The following is a 25,239-nucleotide window of genomic DNA, read 5'->3' as shown; positions in this document are numbered from 1 at the left end:
AATTGCAGTTTTTAAAACTCCCGCTCAACTCTGTTTTTCAGAGCTCAGTTTAAACATGGGGCCGTCTATGGCAGCTTGGATCGCCCTGGTCTGCACTGGGGGAGTTTCAGTCAAGAACCATAAGATATCATAATGAAACCAACAACTGGCTGATAGAGGATCATTTCTCTATGTTTTTATATTAGAAATTGTCAATGAAAGTTGGAAATTGTGGGATTTAAAAGAGGTTGTCTGATTTATTTTTTTGAGGAAAATTTTTGGGGATGCAAGTTAGTGTGTGTGATGTCATGCAATACAGCACTCCATTATAAAATCTGATAAACAGTGTAAAATAATACACAAAACATCAACTGAGATTTTATGAAAACCATAATAGTTATGAAAATAGCGATTTAAACCCCAAAAAGTCTCAAGTCTTCTGACCTGTTTAAAGTTTCAACCATGGTTTTACAGTTAAAGTATGACGACGCAGTCGAGTTCCAAAAAGAGCTGGGTTTGGTCATATTCATCAACGTCTCTCTATTCATTCTCTATGGAAAGTTTTTGCATTTTTTTGCCATTTTATGTTGCCATGGTTACTTGAATCTGCTAAGAAAAGTCATTGCACATCATTCAAGATCGAGTTGCAACGTTTTGATACATATATTGTCTGGGTTTTCTCAGAGCTCCGGAACTGGTTAAGCTTTTTCTGGAAGATGAATAATAATAAGAAGATATATGCAGGATTATAATATAATATGTGTAATATATATATATATATATATATATATATATGATAAAGGAGAACCTGACAGAAGGTCTAAACCATGGTGTTGTAGTTCAGATGAAAAATCATTCTGTTGTTTTCCTGTTTTCCTTTCAGAAAATAAAACTGAAGAGTCGCATGTTTTTAACAAATTTGAAAATATGAGTTTATCTCAACTGAAGTGAAGCAGTGAAAATTTAAATCACTGCTTCATTCTGATTGAGTTTCAGGTTAAACAACAAGACAGTATTGATCAGTTCTGATCAGTAATCAATCAAACTGATCAGTGAAGTAATTGTCTTCCTTCAGATAGTAGTTTCTAGTTGAATGTCATGCTGAAGTGACACACACCACACACACACACACACACACACACACACACGGTTATATCTCTGTTCATGTGGAGATGTCAGTTGATCAAAGATTGTAAATACAGATGAATGTCGCCTCTGTGAGGCTCAGAGTGAGCTGATCCACTGTCGTTATCTTGGCAGTGTCTGCTCCGCCCATAAGTCCCAGCTAATCCAAAAATGGTGAAAAGAGGAGGGCGTGGGTGGAGCTGAGACTGTCTGGGGGTTGAGCTTGATGTTACTGGTGTTTACTGTTACACTCAGTGTAAACGATGTCAGATTCATCTGATCATATAAAACATCGTTCTCCTAATGAATCACTGCAGGCCTGTGCTGTGTGTTCACTTGGTGCCTCTGCATCATCAAACAGAACATGATGATGTTTAGGAGAGTCCCTCCTAATGACTCAGGGCCCCCGGGCCCCCGGGCCCCCGGGCCAGCCGGAGCCTCAGTCCCTCTGTCATACAGACATGAACACACACATACAGCAGAACACTGGCTTCTACATGTTCTACCTGTTGTTTGTTGGTGGTGATGAGCTGAACAATACAGCCGGTTCAAGAGTAATGTGTCTGACAGTGTTTATCAGCCACCACCCACTGGTGTGATGGGTGGGACAACACCACCACACACACTGTGTTTGTGTGTGTCGACTTCAGCTTCTGCATCCACCACAGGTGTGTGTGTGTGTGTGTGTGTGTGCGTGTGTGTGCGTGTGTGGTGATGTGTGTGTGTGTGTGTGTGTGTGTGTGTGTGTGGATGTGTGTGGTGTGTGTGTGTGTGTTGTGTGTGTGCGTGTGTGCGTGTGTGTGGTGTGTGTGTGGTGTGTGTTTGTGTGTGTGTGTGTGTGTGGTGTGTGGTGTGTTGTGTGTGTGTGTGTGTGTGTGTGTGTGTTGTGTGTGTGTGTGTGGTGTGTGTGTGTGTGGTGTGTGTGGTGGTGTGTGTGTGTGTGTGCGTGTGTTGTGTGTGTGTGTGTTGTGTGTTGTGTGTGTGGTGTGTGTGTGTGTGTGTGTGTGTGTGTGTGTGTGTGTGTGTGTGTGTGTGTGTGTGTGTGCGTGTGTGTGGTGTGTGTGTGTGTGTGTGTGTGGTGTGTGTGTGTGTGTGTTGGGAGCCATGTGGTGATAATCTGACAGCAGTGGATTTACTTTGTGTTTTCTGGCTCTGACTTGTTCTTGACAGAGTCAGAGATGTGGAGACTTCCCATCATGCCTCTGGGCTCTGTGGTTGATCCAAGGGTCAGAGCAGCAGGATAAAGATGTGACAGATGAGGATGAATCAGAACCAGTCTGGTTTCTCCTCTCTGAGGGTCTGGCAAGTAGATAGTTCAGAGTCAGTTCAGGATCATTTCACAATGATCTGGATCTTCATTTATCAACAGACAGCTTCAGTCACATGATGCAGGAGGACCACTGACGTGAACTCTGCTCTAGTGTTTTATTGACAGATTGATATTTGTAGCTGTAGGATTGATTATCGTGGTGGAAACAGACACTGGTGTTTCACTCTTGAAGCTTCTTCTGTTGTCACAGAGACACAAAGATGCAAAAATAAAGTGTATTTTAGCAGCTGAGCTAATGAGCCGTGGACAGAACAACAGCTTGTATGAATCAGGTGATGTGAGTGACATTATCTAACTGCCTTTATACAGAAGCCTCTGCACACAGACCTGCAGTGTGGCAGTGAGAGGCTGCAGCTGCTGACAGGCAGGAGGCTGTTTTTAGCCTCTGAAGGTCACACACACACACACACACACACACACACACACACAGCTACTGTTACAGTCTGTGTGTAATAAATCCCAGGTTCACTGTACAGTTCTACATGGTCATGGAGTGATGACATCACTTCCTGTGTAGCTGCAGACCTTCACATCAAGCAGTTTAAACATTTGTGATTGTAACAATATTAAACAACCAACTCATGGTAACGAGGCTGATTCGGTCATTTGTTAATGAGCTGGTTTGTTAATTGAGCTGGTTTGTTAATGAGCTGGTTTTGTTATTTAATGAGCTGGTTTGAGCTTCCTGTCCTCCAGGAGTCGAGACGTCCTCATTGACAAACAGACGTGATCTGTCTCCTGTTTGTCATCAGAGCAGAGAACAGGTGAACATCAGTAGTGTCTCAATCAGCTGATCAGTTAGCTGATATCAGGTCAGTTTGAGAGTCTGTTTCCTGTGTGATGACTTCCTGCTCATCCTCACTTTGTTTTTTTAATTAGACATTTAACATCAGATCATTAAATATCTTCTGTTGCTCTCATCCTTCACTCTTCACCTGGAGACACCTGATTTATTCTGTGAGATAAAACCTTCACATCACAGAGGTGTATCAAGTGTGTGTACAGTGTGTGTACAGTGTGTGTACAGTGTGTACAGTGTGTGTGTACAGTGTGTGTACAGTGTGTACAGTGTGACAGTGTGTACAGTGTGTGTACATGTGTGTACAGTGTGTACAGTGTGTGTAACGGAGTGTGTGTACAGTGTGTACAGTGTTGTACAGTGTGTGACAGTGGTGTACAGTGCTGTGTACAGTGTGTGTACAGTGTGTACAAGTGTGTGGTACTAGTGTGTACAGTGTGTATAGTGTGTACAGTAACAGGAGACAGGTGAACACTATGGAGCATCAGCAGCTGGTGGACTGAGACTCATCAGTGTAAGATCTGGAGCTGGTCTGACTGAAGGGACCAGACTGGAATATAGTTTTGTTTTTATCACTGCTGTGTGTCGACCCTCTGTGTTACATCATGTCACAGCTTCCTCTTCTTTCTCTGGATTAAACCCAAACACACTGAACCAGTTCATTCTCTCACTGAGCTCCAACAATGTGAGGCCTGTCCAGAGTGGCCTAGATTCAGACTGAGCCATTCACACTGACCCTAATACACTTTACACACTGCACACACACTTTACACACTGCACACACACTTTACACACTGTACACACACAGCTCTGTATGAGATGGAGTTACTGATGATGATGCCTCTCATGTTAAAGCTCCTCCAGTGTAAAGGTCTGTGTCCATGTGTAGTGTGATTATAGATCAGCTCTAGCTTCTATATTAATACTGTGAAAGTATCAAAGCCTCAGTCCACAGAGAAATGCACACAGCCTGTATTCAGAAACTGAGCCTTAAAACCAGCCGTCAGGACTTCTGGAACTTTGTGATGTCACAACAAAGCAGTCACCAAGCCCCGCCCACCTGGACCCACCATCCAAACCTTGCAGGATTTGGTTTCTCTGAGTGTTTTTACCTGAAATCTGCTTTATTTTTATTGGATCACTCAGAAAACAGTCAGCCAATCAGAAGAGAGGCTCAGAGCCTCCTCTCTTCTGATTGGCTCACAGACCTGTTGTTACTAGAGCTCCAGAGAGAAGCCTGAGAGAGGAGATGTAAAACTACACTGAGATGGTTTTTATATCTTCTGATGGATCAACACTTCAAATAAAACACAGAAGAAGAAGAAACATGGAGCTTTAAAGAACCAATCATATCGTGTCGTGTAGAGCTGAAGAAAGAGTTTTTTTGTAGTGAAATATTGAAGGTGTTTTTAGTCTGAAGGTTCATCTTTGAGGTGGATGAGGAGGAGGATTAAATGGGACTTTATTTAAAGGCACTGCTGGGATTTGAACCCAGGACATCCTGTTTACATTAGTACTTTAACCAGCTGAGCCACAGCTGCTCTGTGATGTGAAGGTTTTATCTCACAGAATAAATCAGGTGTTTCCAGGTGAAGACTGAAAGATCAGAGAAACAGAAGAATCTGATATTAAATGTCTCTGAAATGAAGATGAGCAGGAAACATGCGGGTACATTGTTTCATTCAGTGTTGGATCATGTGTGTTAGAGGACGGTGTGTTCATGTGCCGTTGGAGAGCAGAGTGTCAACAGCTTCCTGTGTTTTCAGGCGCTGCAGGAAATTTGAGCTGACAAGCTGTGTGTGTGTGTGTGTGTGTGTGTGTGTGTGCGTGTGTGTGTGTGTGTGTGTGAGTTTAACAGTTGGCTTTTCTGGACATGTCAGTCACATCACATGATCTTCATTTGCACAGTTGCCATGGAAACGTAGAGATGTTTAGGGAATGAGCAGGAATGGATGTGACCTGGTGTCCGTCTGTGTCACTTCAGCGGTCCAGAACTTTGGTCATGGTGAAACGTGTCAGCTTTAGGCTCAATAAAGTTTTATACAGTCAGTCAGCTGTGGAGGAGGAGGATGTCCACCTTCATCGTGTGTTTTCACTCATGTCTGATATAATCAGTAAAAGGTTTTCACCTGTACTGAACTGTCAACCACTGAAAGACATTAAAGCTGAACCGGTTCAGTTATGAGGCACTGCTGGGATTTGAACCCAGGATCTCCTGTTTACTAGACAGGCACTTTAACCCACTGAGCCACAGCGCCACTGTACAGAAGAACCCACCAGTGAAGAAGTTACAGGAAAAACCTTAATAAATGAGTGAGAAACGGGATGTCAATGCCTCCACCCACAGGAGATGAGGTGTCGCTGATGGTTTGAAAATTATGTGAATCATGTGCATAACACAGAGTCACCAGATGAAGCCGGAGCAACGTGTGAGAGAGAGAGAGTGGTCTGTTGTTCATGTCTCCTGCTATTGTGGCTACAGACCAGTGAGTAGGAAGTCCACTGATCATCAGGCACTGCTGGGATTTGAACCCAGGATCCCCTGTTTACGAGACAGGTGCTTTAACCACTAAGGCACAGCGCCTGTGAGCTTCTCTCCTGCTCTTCAGCAAGGTGTTCACATGAGCCTGAGCCCTGCTGGGAGGTCGACGTCCATCTTCCTTTATTCCCTCAGTCTCGACTCCTGGACTGATTGTCTGGTCCTCTTCATTCAGCACCTAACCCTAACCCTAACCCAATCACACCTTCACCTCCAGTCACGTCTTTGCTCTGACTTCATGTGTCTCTAAACTTGACCGTAAAGAGCAACCGAACAGCCCGGTGGGTCTTGTTTTGCTGACCTCCAGTGGTTTAACTCCTCTTCTTTCTGCAGTGATGTACAGGTGTACTCCAGGACCCTGTGACATCACTGTTGGGCGTGGTTACAGGTACATGTGTCGTTGAGTGTGGTCAGTAGACTTTCCTTTGGACACTCCTCTCTGCTCCTGAATGTGTGTGTTGCCATCTGATTGTGTGAAACTGTGTGGTTGATCCTAAATGTTCTTTATATGGACATTAAATGAGAGAAACATGACACTTGATTTAAGGGGTTACCTTTGCAGCAACAAGGCACTGCTGGGATTTGAACCCAGGATCTCCTGTTTACTAGACAGGCGCTTTAACCAGCTGAGCCACAGCGCCGTTTCAGCCGTCAGAGGAGGTGGAGCTAACATCTGCTAGCTAACCTCTGTTGACTAACCTCTGCTAACTAACCTCTGCTAACTAACCTCTGCTAACTACAGGTGAAGTGATAGCAGCAGTGGTGATCCTGTTTGTGTGCAGGGAGCATGAAGACAGATCAGCCAACAGTCAACAGCAGCTAACAGCTAACAGTTAACAGCTAACTACAGCCAACAGCAGCTAACAGCTAGCAGTTAACAGCTAACCACAGCCAACAGCAGCTAACAGCTAACAGTTAACAGCTAACCACAGCCAACAGCAGCTAACAGCTAGCAGTTAACAGCTAACCACAGCCAACAGCCGCTAACAGCTAACAGTTAACCACAGCCAACAGTCAACAGCAGCTAACAGCTAACAGTTAACCACAGCCAACAGCCGCTAACAGCTAGCAGTTAACAGCTAACCACAGCCAACAGTAGCTAATAGCTAACAGTTAACAGCTAACCACAGCCAACAGCAGCTAATAGCTAACAGCCAAAAGCAGCCAACAGTCTCCAGAGGCAACGTTTTATTCATGTCCATTAACCACATTCAGGGAAATGTCAGCCAGATGAGTCAGAGCAAGATAAGAAGCACAGCTAAGTATCAGAGCGCTGTTTAACCTTTATCACAGTGTGTGTGTGTTAATCCTGCAGACCTCTCCTGTTTCTCCTGTTATTCTCTCTACAGACACTGACGCACAAACAGATTAAAGGATAAATTCATATTTTTCAGTGTGTGTGTGTGTGTGTGTGTGTGTGTGTGTGTGTGTGTGTGTCAGTTTAACTGCTCCTGTTGAAGAGACCTGGTCCTGGATGAAAGACTTACATGGTGGTTTTGGTTCCACCTCCACGATCTTTGACCTCCTTGTTTACTACCTTTTCCTCCCTCTCTCTCCTCGCCTTCTTCTATCAGAGGTCAGAGGTCAGAGGGTTCAGACTGGAGCTAGAATAGCTCAGTGGATGGAGACAGAGGGATTGTGGATCTGGACTCAGTGGGGTTAGCTCTGTGTGGACAGCTGTCCTGGTTTAACACTCAGGCATGAACACTTGTGTCAGGAGGCGCCACAGAGGAGGGAGGCTTCTGAAAAGTCAAAGGTCAGCAGTGTTTCAGTCTTTACTGGAGACTTTATATCAGAGGAGACCAGGTGAGACTGGTCCTTGGTTCTGGTCTTTGGTTCTGCTTCTGGGTTCTAGTCCTGGGTTCTGGTCCCAGCTGTGCCTCAGTCCTGAACCTGTGGAGGAGACGTCTCTTCTCTCTTCTAAAAACAGACTGAAACGTGGTTCAGGTTCAGGTCTGAGGCACAGCTGGGACCAGAACCCAGAACCAGAACCCAGAACCAGAACCCAGAACCCCCTGTTTACTAGAGAGGAGCTGGAACCAGCTGAGCCACAGCTCCTCCTCCTCTGCTGTAGTCTTGATGACTGGTCATGTGACCTCAGACCCTGTTTCATCTTGTTGTTGTGATGGTCATGTGACTGCAGGTCACCTTCTCTCTCAGGTGAACGTTACAAAGCTCCTGTGGTGGATTTTCAGATTAAAGGACTGTTCAGACGTTTCAGTCATCAGATTATTGATTCATTATTTCCCGATTTGATTGATTGTTACACGGAAAACTGAAACAGCTCTTCATGATGAAGTGATTGACAGAGTCAGACGTCTCTGACGGACTGTTTCTTCTTCTGTGGTTCTTGTTCTGTTTTATAACCGGACCTCTTGGTTTGGTCTAAATGTCTCTGTATATGTGTTAATACAGATCACTCCAGGCAGCAAGGCAGCGCAGGGTAACCTGGTCCAGGGTGATCTCATCGTCGCCATCGATGGCGTCAGCACGGACGGGATGACTCACCTGGAGGCCCAGAACAAGATCAAGATGGCCAACTACAACCTGGCGCTCACCATGTCCAAGTGAGAACCTGTCTATGACACTTTGTCCTCTCACTGCCCCCAGAGGCAGAACACTGTCACTGCACATCCAGTCAAACCTGAGGCTGGGTTATTTTATTGTGAAGGGGTATTGGGTGGTGTCAGGTGGTGTCCTCCTCCTCCTCCTCCTCCTCCTCAAGTCACTTGTTGCTAGGAGATAAAAGCTGGAAATCTGACCTGTTGTATGTTTCATGTGTTTGTCACAACACGTTTTCATTTTCCTGCCGCAGGTCGAAGCGTCCCGCTCCGATGCTGGCACCAAGAATGGACGCTACTTTTCCCATGATCCCTCATCAACAGGTAACATAACCCAGAATGCATTCTCCCTCTGCCAACTGCTGCAGAGGCAGATCAATGAAACTGAGCAGTTGTTTGTTGTTGTTGTTTTCACTGTTTATATTTTCATGTTTCTGACTCTGCAGATGTTTGATTGTTTATTGTTGTTTATCATCGTCTGGCTTGTGGATCATTGTGTCTCTGTGTTTCTGGATGACATTATTATTGATCCACCTCCATATTCAGAACTGTACACATGTTTCAGGCTCTAACAGGAAAGTGAGGATGTTTTCAAATTAAAAGCATGAACAGTTTTTATTTCTTGGTAAACTTCATCTAAAGTTCAATAAAGAGTAAAATCCTGAATCAGATCAGGATTTGCTGTGACCCCCTTTAACCCAGCTCGAGTTCTCCTCAGTACACCTGCCTCAGTTCTTCAGTGTCGTCATGTGATCCAGACTGAGTCCATGATCTGGGATTAGGGTCTGACTGTGTTTGGACTCGATGATACTGATGATGGAGAATCTGAACATCATGTTACTGAAACATATGCACAGTTCTGTACACACACACACACACACACACACACACACACACACACACACACACACACACACAGAGACTGGTTCAACACAGTGAACTGCTGCCCCCCGGTGGACACAGGAAGAAAGACAACAGATAAAATAAAAATGATTGTAGCCTCTACTAAATGAATAAGTGTAACTAATCAATGTCTTTGATCCCTGAGGAGATGAAAAGAGGTTATATGAGTTTTTCATCAATAACAGCAATAAACAGGATTTTATTTATGTTAAATTAAATTGATCACTAAGCTGTTAGAGATATTGATAAGGTATCGATAATAGTGAATCATAAATAAATCATGTATTTACAGTATATTACTGAGACAAAGGAAGTGGCAAAAACATTTATCAGATTCTGATAATCAATATTTTAAAATAAAGAAAAACTAAGATTCACAAATATTTACAAACATTTTACTTTTACTTACTGTTAGTGAGACACCTACAGTAGAACGACTATAAAACATATTGATCAGATATTGATAGTTCTCCGCTCCCCCCCTTTCGTCTCCTCTCCCCTGACTCCTCCTCCAACACCTGAAGCCTCAGACAGTGCAAGTCAATGGCCGCCTGTCGGCCTGCAGTGCCTCCTCCGGGCCTGCAGAAGCAGACTCTCCCGGGAGGAGGGCGACGGTGGCGGCGGCGGTCAGCCCCGCCCACAGGAAGCAGTATAACTCCCCCATTGGCCTGTACTCAGAGGAGACTCTGAGGGAGATGGCAGCGATTCAGGCGGGCCGGCCTACGGGGTAGGTAGAGACGAGGAGGCCGGACAAGAGGCATGGCTACAGGTGAACGAGGGGAGGAGCTTAAAAGTTTATGTCAGAGGGAGAGCTGCGGCGAGACTAAACCCATGATGTTTGTTCTGTCAGGAGAGGAGGGTCAGCGTGTCGTTCATTGTCTGAATATTTAAACTCAGAAGAGCAGACGTCAACATCAGCTTCTACAACATTAAATAGCTCGTTAACATACCTGTTAGCATACCTGTTAACATACATGTTAGCACACCTGTTAGCATATCTGTTAGCATCCCTGTTAGTATGCCTGTTAGCATACCTGTTAACGTACCTATTAACATACAAGTTAGCATACCTGTTAACATACCTATTAACATACACGTTAGCATACCTGTTAGCATCCCTGTTAGTATGCCTGTTAGCATACCTGTTAGCATACCTGTTAACATAGTCATTAGCATAACTATTAACATACCTGTTAGCATACCTGTTAACATACCTATTAACATACATGTTAGCATACCTGTTAGCATACCTGTTAGCATATCTGTTAGCATCCCTGTTAGTATGCCTGTTAGCATACCTGTTAACTTACCTATTAACATACATGTTAGCATACCTGTTAGCATACCTGTTAGCATATCTGTTAGCATCCCTGTTAGTATGCCTGTTAGCATACCTGTTAACATAGTCATTAGCATACCTATTAACATACCTGTTAGCATGCCTGTTAACATACCTATTAACATACAAGTTAGCATACCTGTTAAACATACCTATTAACATACCTGTTAGCGTGCCTGTTAACATACCTATTAACATACAAGTTAGCATACCTGTTAACATACCTATTAACATACAAGTTAGCATACTGTTAACATACCTATTAACATACAAGTTGGCATACTGTTAACATACCTATTAACATACAAGTTAGCATACCTGTTAACATACCTATTAACATACAAGTTAGCATACTGTTAACATACCTATTAACATACAAGTTAGCATACCTGTTAACATACCTATTAACATACAAGTTAGCATACCTGTTAACATACCTATTAACATACAAGTTAGCATACTGTTAACATACCTATTAACATACAAGTTAGCATACCTGTTAACATACCTATTAACATACAAGTTAGCATACCTGTTAACATACCTATTAACATACAAGTTAGCATACTGTTAACATACCTATTAACATACATGTTAGCATACCTGTTAGCATCCCTGTTAGTATGCCTGTTAGCATACCTGTTAGCATACCTGTTAACATACCTATTAACATACATGTTAGCATACCTGTTAGCATACCTGTTAGCATATCTGTTAGCATCCCTGTTAGTATGCCTGTTAGCATACCTGTTAACTTACCTATTAACATACATGTTAGCATCCCTGTTAGCATACCTGTTAACATAGTCATTAGCATAACTATTAACATACCTGTTAGCATGCCTGTTAGCATACCTGTTAACTTACCTATTAACATACATGTTAGCATACCTGTTAACATACCTGTTAGCATGCCTGTTAGCATACCTGTTAACTTACCTATTAACATACATGTTAGCATACCTGTTAACACACCTGTTAGCATGCCTGTTAGCATACCTGTTAGCATACCTATTTACATACCTATTAACATACATGTTGCTGCGAATAAAGGAGTTGAGCAGCGCGTGCGTTGGAGGGATAAGGGTGCTTAAGCCAGAATCCTATTGTGTCTTATTTCTGGAGATAATTTCCCTTCTTACTGTGCTCCCTGTCTTTATGCTGTATAGATAAGGTGTACAGTTATATAAATATCTATTTTTCTTTTATAAAGAAGCATTCTATGGAGCTAATTTATTCCCGCATTCTGGGAAAGATGTACTGGTGTTCTGTTTGGTTTAGTTATAACATACCTGTTAGTATACCTGAGTTTCCAGATTCTGAGCTCAGATCAGTAATGAATAAACTAAAGTTAAATCTTGATTATATTTTAACTATAACTTATATTTATTGTTGAGGTTTGTCAAATCTATGGAGAAGCTGAGCTGCAAAAACAAAACAACAAAAAACTGAAATCAAAACAACAGACAAAACACAAAACATAAGAATAAAGAGAAGTCACAACAACAAAGAGTTTTCTGTTTTGTTTTTGTTTTGTTGTGTTTTGCAGCTCGGGCCTCTGTAGATTAACAGTTAGCAGTTAGCAGTTAGCACTGAGACAAACATCATCTGTTTATCTCAGTTTACATTATCTGCTCCTCAGCAGCAGCTCTGCCTCTGAAACTCCTCCCACTTTATCCGGACACATTGAACAACACGTAAGCACAGCATGGCTTCCATACAACTCATATCTGCTGACCTTTGACCCTGAACAGAGGGAGAGAGGAGGGCTCATCAGAACATTCAATGTTTTAGCATGGGCTGGAATCTGAGAGAGACCTGGACCAGCAGAGACTGAACGTTGTCTCACGTGTGAAACAAGAAAACAAATGTAGACTTGATGATTCAGTGATGATGATGATGATAATAATGGAGGAGGATTAGCTGTCCCTCTGGGATTCAACACACCCATTATAACCCCAACCCTAAAATGTTACAGGGACAGGAAGTTGAGTCCCCTCAACATGAGTAACACACACACACACACACACACACACACTGTAAAAGATCAAAATACACACTTTCACTTTAAGCCCCCACTGTAAAGCTGTGATGAGAGGTGACATATGACTGTTACCATAATTATTCATAATCTCTCTCACACACACACACACACACACACACACACACACACACACTCGGTTCAGTTACTGTGTCACTGAAGAAGCCAAACACCTGTTGGTTTCTCTGGCTGCTGTAAAAGGTTAGGGAACCTTCTAGACACACGAGTATTACGGTACACACACACACACACACACACACGCGTGAGTATTACAGTACACACACACACACACTTGAGTATTACGGTACACACACACACACACACACACACGCGTGAGTATTACAGTACACACACACACACACTTGAGTATTACGGTACACACACACACACACACACACACGCTTGAGTATTACAGTACGCTCACACACAAACACTTGAGTATTACAGTACACACACTCACACACACACACATGCTTGAGTATTACAGTACACACACACACACACTTGAGTATTACAGTACACACACACACACACATTTATTTTGTATATTCAGAGACAGAATCAGAGAAAATTGGACATTTTTGATTGAAATGAAATGATTACTTACAGATTAACTGATCGACTAATTGATACATTTATTGATCATTGCAGCTCTAATAATTGTAGCTCTGATTAAATCATATGATATTAAAGTAGAAGTTTGAGAATGTGTGTGAACTTCACAGAAACAAACAGGAAACAGGAAGTGAATCTGAATCATTCACAGTCAGAGCATGAGTCTGAACCTGCTAATCAAACACCACACATGATCAGTCACATGATCTACTGTAACTGTCAGTGACCCTGTGACCCTGTGTTTGAACAGTTGATGACAGTACCTTCACAATAAAAGTCTTGTTGTCTGTGGTGAGTGACAATTTGTTTCCTCATTCTCTAATCTGACCTCTCTGCAGGAGAAGACTCGTCTGTCTCTGACCTCTGACCTCTGACCTTTGTGTCTTCTTCTCTTTAGCTGATGGAGGTTGTAGTTCTGTTGTAACTGGAGGACTCAGAGCTGGACTCACAAACACAGTGACTGTGATGTAATGACTCTCTCTCTCTTTTCTCTCTCTCTCTTTTCTCTGGACTGAACCAGGTTTTCTCCCCCACTGCTCCCAAGTTAGTATCCTCTGCTCCCGCCTGCTGTTAGTTTGTTGTTTACTCTGTTGTTTGTCTGTTGTTTGTTTGTCTGTTGTTTACTTTGTTGTTTGTCTGTTGTTTGTCTGTTGTTTACTCTGTTGTTTGTTTGTCTGTTGTTTACTTTGTTGTTTGTCTGTTGTTTGTTGTTTACTCTGTTGTTTGTTTGTCTGTTGTTTGTCTGTTGTTAACTCTGTTGTTTGTTTGTCTGTTGTTTACTTTGTTGTTTGTCTGTTGTTTGTCTGTTGTTTGTTTGTTGTCTACTCTGTTGTTTGCTCTGTTTTTTGTTTTTTCTTTGTCTGTTGTTTATTTGTTGTTTCTTTGTTGTTTGTTGTTTACTCTGTTGTTTGTTGTTTACTCTGTTGTTTACTATGTTTTTTGTTTTTGTTTGTCTGTTGTTTGTTGTTTACTCTGTTGTTTACTGTTTTTTGTTTTTGTTTGTCTGTTGTTTGTTTATTTGTTGTTTACTCTGTTGTTTGCTATGATTTTGTTATTGTTTGTTTATTTGTTGTTTCTCTGTTGTTTGTTGTTTACTCTGTTGTTTGTTTGTTGTTTCTCTGTTGTTTTTCTGTTGTCTACTCTGTTTGCACAGTTTCTTTGTTGTTTGTTTGTGTTGATAGTGAGGGCATGTGCATCGTTTGGTTTCAGAGTGACAAGCTGCTGGTGTTGTCGTTGTTGTTGTTTTTTAAAATAAAAATAAAAAAACGAGTCTCCAGCTGATGAATAATTAATGAGCTGATGAATCACCATCTTCTGTCAAAGACAGTAAAGTTCAGTCTGAGCTGCTGTGATCTTTGATTTAAAGGTCAAACTTGTCCTCTGTTCAGACTGGAGACTCATTCATTCACTCATCCATCCGTTCATTCATTCATTCATCTATCCATTCATTCATTCATTCACTCATCCATCCATCCATTCATACATTCAGTCACTCATCCATCCATCCGTTCGTTCACTCATCCATTCATTCACTCATCAATGCATCATCCATTCATTCATTCATTAATTCACACATCCATCCATCCATCCATCCATCCATCTATCCATTCCTTCACTCACTCATTCATTCACTCATCGATCCATCATCCATTCATTCATTCACTCATCCAACCATCCATCCATTCATTTATTCACTCATTCATTCATTCACTCACTCATCCATCCATTCATTCATTCACTCATCCAACCATCCATCCATTCATTTATTCACTCATTCATTCCAAATATGTAAATGTAGAGACAGTGTCATGAGTTGATCAAGGTGTCACAGTCTGTCTTTTTCTGAGGCTCCCCCTCCCCCTCCCCCTCCCCCTCTCCCTCCTCTCCCACACCTCCTCTTCCTCATCTTCCTCCCCCTCCCCTCCCCCCTCCCCCTCCCCACTCCTCCTCCTCTCCCACACCTCCTTCTTTCCTCATTCTTTACTCCCCCTCCCCCTCTTAGCTACTCCCCCTCCCCCCTCGCCTCCTCTCCCACACCTCCCTTCCTCATCTTCCTGCCCGCCTCCCCCTCCCCCCTCCCCCTCCCCCTTCTCCCTCCCTCCTCTCCCACCACTCCTCTTCCTCATCTTTCTCCCCTCCCCTTCCCCTCCCCCGATCCCCTCCTCCTCTCCCACACCTCCTCTTCCTCATCTTCCTCCCCCTCCCCTCTCCCTCTCCTCCTCCTCCCCACCTCCTCTTCCTCATCTTCCTCCCCTCCCCTCCCCTACCCCTCCTCCTCTCCTCCCACGTCTTTCTCTCTTCCTCATTCTTCCTCACCCCTCCCCCTCCCCTCCCCTACCCCTCCCCCTCTCCCTCCTCCTCTGCCGCACCTCCTCTTCCTCATCTTCCTCCTCCTCCTCTTCCTCCTCCTTTTCTCCCTCCTCCTCCTCCTCCTCTGTCTTTGTGTGTTTGCTGTGGCCATGAGCATCACAACACAAACCCCATCACCTGCACCATGACCTTTCACCTTTAACCTTGTCCAACCCCCCCACCCCCCCACCCCTCCCATCACCACCCACAGCGCCGGCTTCAACCCCGGCGTGCTGAAGGACACCGCCCTCTCTACCCATAAGCCCATAGAGGTGAAGGGCCCTGGGGGGAAGGCCACCATCATCCATGCCCAGTACAACACGCCCATCAGCATGTACTCACAGGACGCCATCATGGACGCCATTGCAGGACAGACGCAGGGCAAGGGGCCCGACGTCGGGTAATAGCACTACTTCCTGCTCCTGCTCCTCCTCTCCCTCCTGCTCCTCCTCCCACTGCTCCTCCGCCTCCCCCTCCTGCTCCTCTTCCTCCTTCCCCCCATTTTCTTGCTCCCCCTCAAATGGTCTTACTGGTCTTACTGGTCTCACACGTCTTTTGGTCTCACTGGTCTTACTGTTCAATGAATGTTCTGAGCAACTCCTCCTCCTTCTGTTGCTGGTCTCAATGGTCTTACTGGTCTCACGTCTTACTGGTCTTTCTGGTTTCACTGGACTTACTTGTGTTACTGGTCTGTATCTGTGTATCTGTATCTTCTGCTCCTCATCACTGGTTTAAACTTAGTCACTGTCCTTTGACTTCAGCTTCCTCTGTTTCATCGTCATGTTGAATCAGCACCAGCTCAGTATTTTATATTGATATATTTATGAAAGATCAGTTTCCTCATGGCTCATAGTGACTCAGTCCAGGACTGAAGCTGCTCTTCAGGTCCTGGGCTTGACTCTGTGGTTGTGGTGGGGGTGTGGTTGCAGTACTGTCCCAGTTAAAGATGTAGACAGAGCCTCCATGGTCTACCAGGCCGTCCAGACTGCAGAGAAAGACCTGGACCTGGGGGAGTGGGGCCGCTGCAGCAACATGCAGTCCAAGTCCTTCAGGGTCCTGGCCCACATGACTGGAACCGAGTCCTGTAAGTTTCCTGTTCCTCATGTAACAATAATAATGATAATGATAATGATAATGATAATAAACTTATTCAAGTCACAGAGACATTTTATTTTTAATTCTTCATGGGAAGTTCAGGATTCATTCATGTTTTGACTTAAAGGTTCAAGTCGTTCTCAGTGAGTCTCTTTACTGTGATGCTCTTCTTTCATTAAATTCATTCACCTGCCTCACACCTGTTTGAACAATCTGTGCACACTGAGCATGCTCAGTAATATCTCCTCTCCTGTGTCTTCTCTCTGTTACAGCACCGGAGGAGGAGGAGGAGCTGAGGAGGAGCAGGTAGGCAGCAGAGCTCCACTACACAGATGCTGACCCCGCCTCCTCACCTGTTCACTCTGCCCCGCCCCACACACCTCTGCCCGGCCTCCCAACACACCCCTCCCCCCACCTGAACCCCCTCAACCCCCGGCCAGGTGTCAGGCTCCACTCAGTGTTCATAAAGAGCTTCAGTATTTTTAATCTGAATCTGTAAAAAAAAGAAAAATATTTACCTCAGAATGAGTAACTGCTCCGTTACCACGGTTACTCTGTCACCACGTTTGCTCTGTTACCACGGTTACTTTGTTACCACAGGTACCCAGTTACACCCACAGGAGAAGAAATAACGTGATGAGCTGGTCTGACTACAGGGGGGAGCATGAGGGCTGAGTCACTTTTCAGTTTCAACATGACATTTTCCCTCCAAAACTTAGATACACAGAGACAGAGGATCAATGAACCAAAGTAATAATCAATATTTCAGGTAAATTGTATGAATATAATTAAATAACAGGTAACAACATGTTGAAGCAGAGGACACACACACACTCTCTTCCTCCTCCCCCTCCTCTTCTCTTCCTCCTGCTCCTGTCTCTACACTGATGGATGGAATTTTCTCTTCTCCGTGCACTTATTTAATCATCTCTCCATAATGCATAATCAATCCCTGCTGCTTCCTCCTGAAATACAACCACACACACACACACACACACACACACACACACACACACACACACACACACACACACTGTCCCTTGTCAGACTCTATTCGTCGCCCAATGACTCAGCATGAATCAATAGGAGCAGAGGTTGAGCTTTTATCCTCCAGTAAAGAGTCTATGGTTTTATTTCCTGGTCTCTGAGTCTCTGAAGGAAGCTGCTCACATTCAGCTGCAGATACAACCTGAGTGATCCAGACACACTTGACAAACATGAGAAACATGTTAGAGACATGAGAAACATGGGAAAAGTGTTAAGAGACATGAGAAATGTGTTAGAGACATGAGAAACATGAGAAACATGTTAGAGACATGACAAACATGAGAAACATGTTAGAGACATGACAAACATGAGAAACATGTTAGAGACATGACAAACATGAGAAACATGTTAGAGACATGACAAACATGAGAAACATGTTAGAGACATGACAAACATGAGAAACATGTTAGAGACATGACAAACATGAGAAACATGTTAGAGACATGACAAACATGAGAAACATGTTAGAGACATGACAAACATGAGAAACATGTTAGAGACATGACAAACATGAGAAACATGTTAGAGACATGACAAACATGAGAAACATGTTAGAGACATGACAAACATGAGAAACATGTTAGAGACATGACAAACATGAGAAACATGTTAGAGACATGACAAACATGAGAAACATGTTAGAGACATGACAAACATGAGAAACATGTTAGAGACATGACAAACATGAGAAACATGTTAGAGACATGACAAACATGAGAAACATGTTAGAGACATGACAAACATGAGAAACATGTTAGAGACATGACAAACATGAGAAACATGTTAGAGACATGACAAACATGAGAAACATGTTAGAGACATGACAAACATGAGAAACATGTTAGAGACATGACAAACATGAGAAACATGTTAGAGACATGACAAACATGAGAAACATGTTAGAGACATGACAAACATGAGAAACATGTTAGAGACATGAGTAACATGAAAAACGTGTTAGAGACATGAGAAACATGGTAGGGACATAAAAAACATGAGAAACAGCTTAGAGACATGAGAAACATGTTAGAGACATGAGAAACATGTTAGGGACATGAGAAACATGTTAGAGACATGACAAACATGAGAAACATGAGAAATGTGTTAGAGACATGACAAACATGAGAAACATGTTAGAGACATGACAAACATGTTAGAGACATGTTAGAGACATGTTAGAGACATGAGAAACATGTTAGAGACATGACAAACATGAAACATGTTAGAGTCATGAGAAACATGTTAGGGACATGAGAAATATGAGAAACATGTTAGAGACATGAGAAACATGAGAAACATGTTAGAGACATGAGAAACATGTTAGGGACATGAGAAACATGTTAGAAACATGAGAAACATGTTAGGGACATGAGAAACATGTTAGAGACATGACAAACATGAGAAACATGAGAAATGTGTTAGAGACATGACAAACATGAGAAACATGTTAGAGACATGACAAACATGTTAGAGACATGTTAGAGACATGTTAGAGACATGAGAAACATGTTAGAGACATGACAAACATGAAACATGTTAGAGTCATGAGAAACATGTTAGGGACATGAGAAATATGAGAAACATGTTAGAGACATGAGAAACATGAGAAACATGTTAGGGACATGAGAAACATGTTAGAAACATGTTAGGGACATGAGAAACATGTTAGAGACATGAGAAACATGTTAGGGACATGAGAAACATGAGAAACATGTTAGGGACATGACAAACATGAGAGACATGTTAGAGACATGAGAAACAAGGTAGAGACATGAGAAACATGAGAAACATGTTAGAAACATGAGAAACATGTTAAGGACATGAGAAACATGAGAAACATGTTAGAGACATGAGAAACATGAGAAACATGTTAGGGACATGACAAACATGAGAGACATGTTAGAGACATGAGAAACATGTTAGAGACATGAGAAACATGAGAAACATGTTAGAAACATGAGAAACATGTTAAGGACATGAGAAACATGAGAAACATGTTAGAGACATGAGAAACATGAGAAACATGAGAAACATGTTAGAGACATGAGAAACATGAAAAATAAGTTCATGGATTCATCAGGAAATTTCTGTAGACAATCATAAAAAACATCACATTTAAAAAAAGCAATATGAAATAAAATCAAATAAAAAATAATCAAAAGCAAAATCAGAAACAAAAACTCTTTGGAGGATTTGAAGTGACTTTAGTGACTTGTAGTGAAATATTGACCCTTCTCTCTCTCTGTACAGTTGATGGCTGTTGTGTGTCAGTGTGAGTTTGGTTGTGATTTGGATCTGGGATTTCTGCGACTGGAGGATTTTGAGTTGGTAGCCAGAAGTGTTGTGTTCGAGTGCTGGTGGGAAAGTCCAAGTGTCAGTTCATTGGCTGTTTGAGGGCTGGTGTGGTGCTGATGGTGAACTGAGTGAAAACCTGTGACATGTTGATGTCATCGTGTTTGTGTCTCCTGATGAAGCTAAGGGCAGTACTTCTCCACCTCCTCCTCCTCCCCAAACTCCTCCTGCTCCACTGACTATCTTTAGAGGCCTGTGATGGAAACAGCTGATGACAGATAACGTAGACCCTCAGTCTGTGCGAATCTGTGATAAAAAACACTGAGGAACTGCAGTATTTGTTGCTCCAGTCCACATCCTGCAGGTACAGGTGACCTGTGCAGGTTGCAGGTTGTCATGGTGACCTCTGTTGTTGTTGTCTCTACACCTGCAGCCTGAAGCGACAGTCTGTCTCTGGCTACAGCCTCCAGCACACAGCTGCAGTCTCCAGGTACAGACACCTGCAGCGATCTGCCTCCTGCTGCCCCCTGTTACATCTCCCCACCTGCCATTAAACACAACCATGAGTGGGTTTAAGGCCTCAGTGTGCTTCACTGGAACTGGTCTGATGAACTGGTCTGATGAACTGGTCTGTGTGAGGTGTCCCTGAGGTGTTCTCAGACCTGTATTCCAGGTGGTTCCTAAGTGGTTCTCTCTCTCTCTCTCTCTCTGTCTCTCTCGAGAGATCATCGACACACCACACACCACACACACACACAACACACAAGTCACACACACACACACACACACACTCACACACACACACACACCTGATTGAAGAATCCAGTTTGAAGCATCCTGAGGCCTTTATCATTAGTTGGAAACCTTGATGGGAATTGAACCCCTAACCCTTATAGTGTTGGTTCATTGCTGAGAAATAACAACTTCATCACTTCATCCTCTGAGTAACGGGCTGAACCTCTCCTCATGAAACAGCTGTTGTTGTATCTGGCTGTGTGCTAACGTCAGGCTTCCTTTATTAAAACTCTCACTAACCTTTGTGTACCTGTTGTGTATTTACACCAGTCAGATACAGGTGAGATCAGGTGATATCTAGATGGGCTCAAATCATGACTATATTTTAACAATGTAAATACCACAGAAACTAGAGTTCTATGTCAGCCAGTTGTCTCCGCGCCCAACACCTGAGCAGAGCCACAGGTGAGTTTTAGTTTAATGTTGAAACTACTGTTGCAGCTTGGTCCCTGTGACAAGTTCGAAATGTCTTCTTGTTAAAGCAGCAATCCTCATTAAAGGTCACTGAACAAAGGACAGTGTGTTGTGACTCTGACCAAGTGTCCCCCATCTCTGCAGGACCTTTTAGTCCTTCTGTCTCTTTGTAGTTGTTTGTCTCTGTGTTTGTTTTGTCTCTTTGTGTTTGTTTTGTCTCTTTGTATTTGTTTTGTCTCTTTGTGTTTGTTTTGTCTCTTTGTTGTTGTTTTGTCTCTTTGTTGTTGTTTTGTCTCTTTGTATTTGTTTTGTCTCTTTGTGTTTGTTTTGTCTCTTTGTTGTTGTTTTGTCTCTTTGTTGTTGTTTTGTCTCTTTGTTGTTGTTTTGTCTCTTTGTTGTTGTTTTGTCTCTTTGTTGTTGTTTTGTCTCTTTGTTGTTGTTTTGTCTCTTTGTGTTTGTTTTGTCTCTTTGTTGTTGTTTTGTCTCTTTGTGTTTGTTTTGTCTCTTTGTATTTGTTTTGTCTCTTTGTTGTTGTTTTGTCTCTTTGTTGTTGTTTTGTCTCTTTGTAGTTGTTTTGTCTCTTTGTGTTTGTTTTGTCTCTTTGTTGTTGTTTTGTCTCTTTGTTGTTGTTTTGTCTCTTTGTATTTGTTTTGTCTCTTTGTGTTTGTTTTGTCTCTTTGTATTTGTTTTGTCTCTTTGTGTTTGTTTTGTCTCTTTGTTGTTGTTTTGTCTCTTTGTTGTTGTTTTGTCTCTTTGTTGTTGTTTTGTCTCTTTGTGTTGTGTGTTGAGACTGAGGCTGCAGTCTGGATGTTTGTCATGTTATAAACTTGTAATGATGACATCACACTACAGACACACAGCCTGAACCAATGAAGGACCAACACTGTGTTTCCTCCCTCTGCAGCCAGTACATTCAGCCTCCCATCATGCATCAGGCGCCACAGGACCTGCCCCCGCAGCAGTACCAGCCAGTTCCGCAGCAGTACCATCAGCCCCCCACACAACATGCCCCACCCACCCAGCAGAGCTCCATTCAGATCCCTCTTGGCTCCGCCCCTCCCAAGGTGGTGAGCACCGCTTGTATCTACCCCTCCCAACCAGGTGAGAACAGAAACCACAAGTTCACTTAGTCTCCTCCTCGTCATTAGAAGCTTTTAATGTTTTCATCACCCTCAGGCCCAGGTCCAGCTCCAGGTCCAGTCCCCTCTCAGCCCCACCCTCAACCCCACCCTCAACCCCACCATCAGCCCCACTATCAGCCGCACCATCAGCCCCACCCTCAGCCCCACCCTCAGCCCCACCCTCCAGCCCCTTCCCCTGCTGGTGTCTCCTCTAACAGACCCCCCTGGGTGACTGACAACAGCTTTGCCGATAAGTTCGACCCCGGTAAGACCACCACCTCCATGAAGATGCAGCCGCTGCCCCAGGCTGCCCCTCCTCCACCAGCATACATCCCCAACCCCTCCCCCGCTGCACCAGCAGCTCCCAGCCCCGCCCCCATAACCCCCAGCCCTGCCCCTTTCCCTCCAGTGGCAAGGGGCGTGGCCCAAAGGGCAGAGCGGTTCGCCGCCAGCAGCCGTACGCCTCTGTGTGGAGCCTGCAACAACATCATCAGGTAACTCACCTGAGACCTCAGTTTATTCACCGTCAGAGAGTTAATGTTGTTATCTATGAAAAGCATAGAAGGTATATATAACCCTGTATACTTCTTCTTCTTCTTCTTCTTCTTCTGGGTTACTGATTCTTCCGTAAAAATTTGGGCACGTAACTCATTCTGCAGCTCTGAGAACATCCAGTCAAAGTATATTTCAAAATGTGCGGCTTGAATGGAGCGACATCGTGAAAATGACCAAAGCCTTTTTGAAGCTCTACTGCTTTGTCGTAGTTTAACGTAGAAACATGGTTGAAACTTTAAACAGGTCACAAGATTAGAGACTGTTCTGGGTTAAATCAGTATTTTCATAACTATTATGGTTTTCATAAAGTCTTAGTATATATTTTGTGTGATTTTTCGACTTTTCAGATTTTATAATGGGTGTGTATTTATTGACAGTGATGTCATCGCTCTAACTGCCATCCCTGAAACTTTTCTGCAAAAAAAAAATCTGACAACATCTTTTAAATCCAACAATTTCCAACCTTCATAGATAATTAATATATAGAAACATAGAGAATTTGTCCTCTATCACCAAGTGTTGGTTTCATTGTGATATCCCTTATGGTTTGAAGACGAAGCTGATTCTGATTGGCTAATTAGATTGGTTAACTGAGCCTTTTTACTCTATTGCTATAACAGCAATTACAATGCAAATCAACACTGTGTATGTGCGTGTTCTTGTGTGGTTCTGTGTGTGTGCACAGGTCTTTCTATGATTGTGAGGACACGTTTAGGTTTGAAACCATCAGTATGAGGTCATTTTGGCTTTTTGAGGGAGACCTGCAGTGACTGAGGTCAGAGTTAGGAGAAGTGTCCAAGACTGAAAATCGATGTAACGTTCTCTGTAGCGATTGAAACATGAAAAGTGATGGATACGCACCAAGCAGCAGGAGCATTCAAAATTCCTCCAGGAATTTTGTAGTTGTACTAATAATCATCTAATTTACATAAAACTGACGACATTCACCTCCTTCAACTGTATAATTATATCTATATGAAGTAAGAACATAAAGTAATATATTCATTGGATGATCTGCAGAGTTTAAAAATCTATGAAAGTATTAAACCAGATAACATGAAATCTTTTCTTTAATTTATAGATTGAGGAGGTCGATGGTAAAGTTTCCATGTTTGGTCAATGTTAAGGTTTAATAACCAATAACAAATAACCAATAATAATTACCAAACAACATATTTAATTATGATATTAACTAAAAAAAAACTTAAACCATTTCCATTATTCATCACAAATCTATATAAAATACAACAAATATGATCACAATTTTAATCAAGGTATTATTATTATTATTATTATTATTATTATTTAGTTTGTCTTTATGTGGATGAGTTTATATACTTCAGTATGAACACTCTTCTGTGAGCAAGTCGTTTTTATGTGTTCATAATAAAAGGAAGAAAAAAAGAAAGAGGAGAAGCTGCAGGTGTGATTAATGATCCTGATGGAAACACGTCAGCTGACCATAACCACATGTTGTTGTTGTTGTTGTTGTTGTTGTTGTTTGCAGGGGCCCCTTCCTGGTGGCCCTTGGCCGGTCTTGGCACCCTGAGGAGTTTAACTGTCACTACTGCCACATGTCTCTGGCTGATGTGAGCTTCGTGGAGGAGCAGAACAACGTTTACTGTGAGAACTGCTACGAGGAGTTCTTTGCCCCCACCTGTGCTCGCTGCAACACCAAGATCATGGGGGTGAGAGGTAGACAGGTGTAAAGGTATACAGGTAGACAGGTGTACATGGCTGCTGTCTAAAGACCCGTGTGTATGGTGTGTTACAGGAAGTGATGCATGCCCTGCGGCAGACGTGGCACACCACCTGCTTTGTCTGCGCAGCCTGTGGTAAAGCTTTTGGAAACAGTCTGTTCCACATGGAGGACGGAGAACCGTACTGTGAGAAAGGTACAGTCCAGGACCTGGACCACAGCCGTCTCAGACTCCGATCATGTGACTGATCACATACCTCTGTCTGTCCCCCTCAGATTACATTGCTCTCTTCAGCACTAAGTGTCACGGCTGTGACTTCCCAGTTGAAGCTGGTGATAAGTTCATTGAGGCTCTGGGTCACACCTGGCATGACACCTGCTTCGTCTGTGCGGTAAGAACCAGAACCAGAACCTGTCACCACCCAGACCTGGTCTCCTTCTCTGAAGGAGCTGATCCAGGTCTTCTGATCCCTCAAACATCCAAACAACTAAGATCAACAATTACACATCTCAAAGTTCACCAGAGTTCAACTGGAACAAAAACATATTCACAGAGAAGAAAATCTATTTCACACATGAATCATTTCAAAGTGTGAAGACACATTTATTTTGGTGACAGCTGGAGTCCAGTCTTTCTTTAT

The 25,239-nt window shown here is 43.0% G+C and overlaps 1 protein-coding gene and 3 non-coding genes across 4 annotated transcripts in view; 1 reads left to right on the top strand and 3 right to left on the bottom strand.

The window, feature by feature from the left end:
* LOC111224181 (LIM domain-binding protein 3-like) overlaps positions 1–25,239 on the top strand; it is a 35,807-nt gene that overhangs the window by 10,143 nt on the left and 425 nt on the right. The window contains exons 3-16 of the mRNA XM_022748587.1: positions 8,188–8,339; positions 8,588–8,657; positions 9,761–9,963; positions 12,218–12,272; positions 13,752–13,774; positions 15,792–15,980; positions 16,510–16,664; positions 16,948–16,981; positions 22,128–22,324; positions 22,400–22,422; positions 22,483–22,838; positions 24,407–24,587; positions 24,674–24,794; positions 24,875–24,990. Coding sequence (XP_022604308.1) covers positions 8,188–8,339; positions 8,588–8,657; positions 9,761–9,963; positions 12,218–12,272; positions 13,752–13,774; positions 15,792–15,980; positions 16,510–16,664; positions 16,948–16,981; positions 22,128–22,324; positions 22,400–22,422; positions 22,483–22,838; positions 24,407–24,587; positions 24,674–24,794; positions 24,875–24,990 — 1,875 coding nt within the window. The remainder of the gene's footprint in view (positions 1–8,187; positions 8,340–8,587; positions 8,658–9,760; positions 9,964–12,217; positions 12,273–13,751; positions 13,775–15,791; positions 15,981–16,509; positions 16,665–16,947; positions 16,982–22,127; positions 22,325–22,399; positions 22,423–22,482; positions 22,839–24,406; positions 24,588–24,673; positions 24,795–24,874; positions 24,991–25,239) is intronic.
* trnat-agu lies at positions 5,418–5,491 on the bottom strand. The gene has a single exon. It is a non-coding gene; the product is annotated as a tRNA-Thr (tRNA).
* On the bottom strand, positions 5,745–5,817 carry trnat-cgu. The gene has a single exon. It is a non-coding gene; the product is annotated as a tRNA-Thr (tRNA).
* Positions 6,340–6,413, bottom strand: trnat-agu. The gene has a single exon. It is a non-coding gene; the product is annotated as a tRNA-Thr (tRNA).

The sequence above is a fragment of the Seriola dumerili genome, unplaced genomic scaffold (genome assembly GCF_002260705.1).
Source record: "Seriola dumerili isolate Sdu_G_001 unplaced genomic scaffold, Sdu_1.0 BDQW01000127.1, whole genome shotgun sequence".
Taxonomy (NCBI): Eukaryota; Metazoa; Chordata; class Actinopteri; order Carangiformes; family Carangidae; genus Seriola; species Seriola dumerili.
Note: the sequence above shows the minus strand (reverse complement) of the source record. Positions and strands in the feature narration are given on the sequence as shown.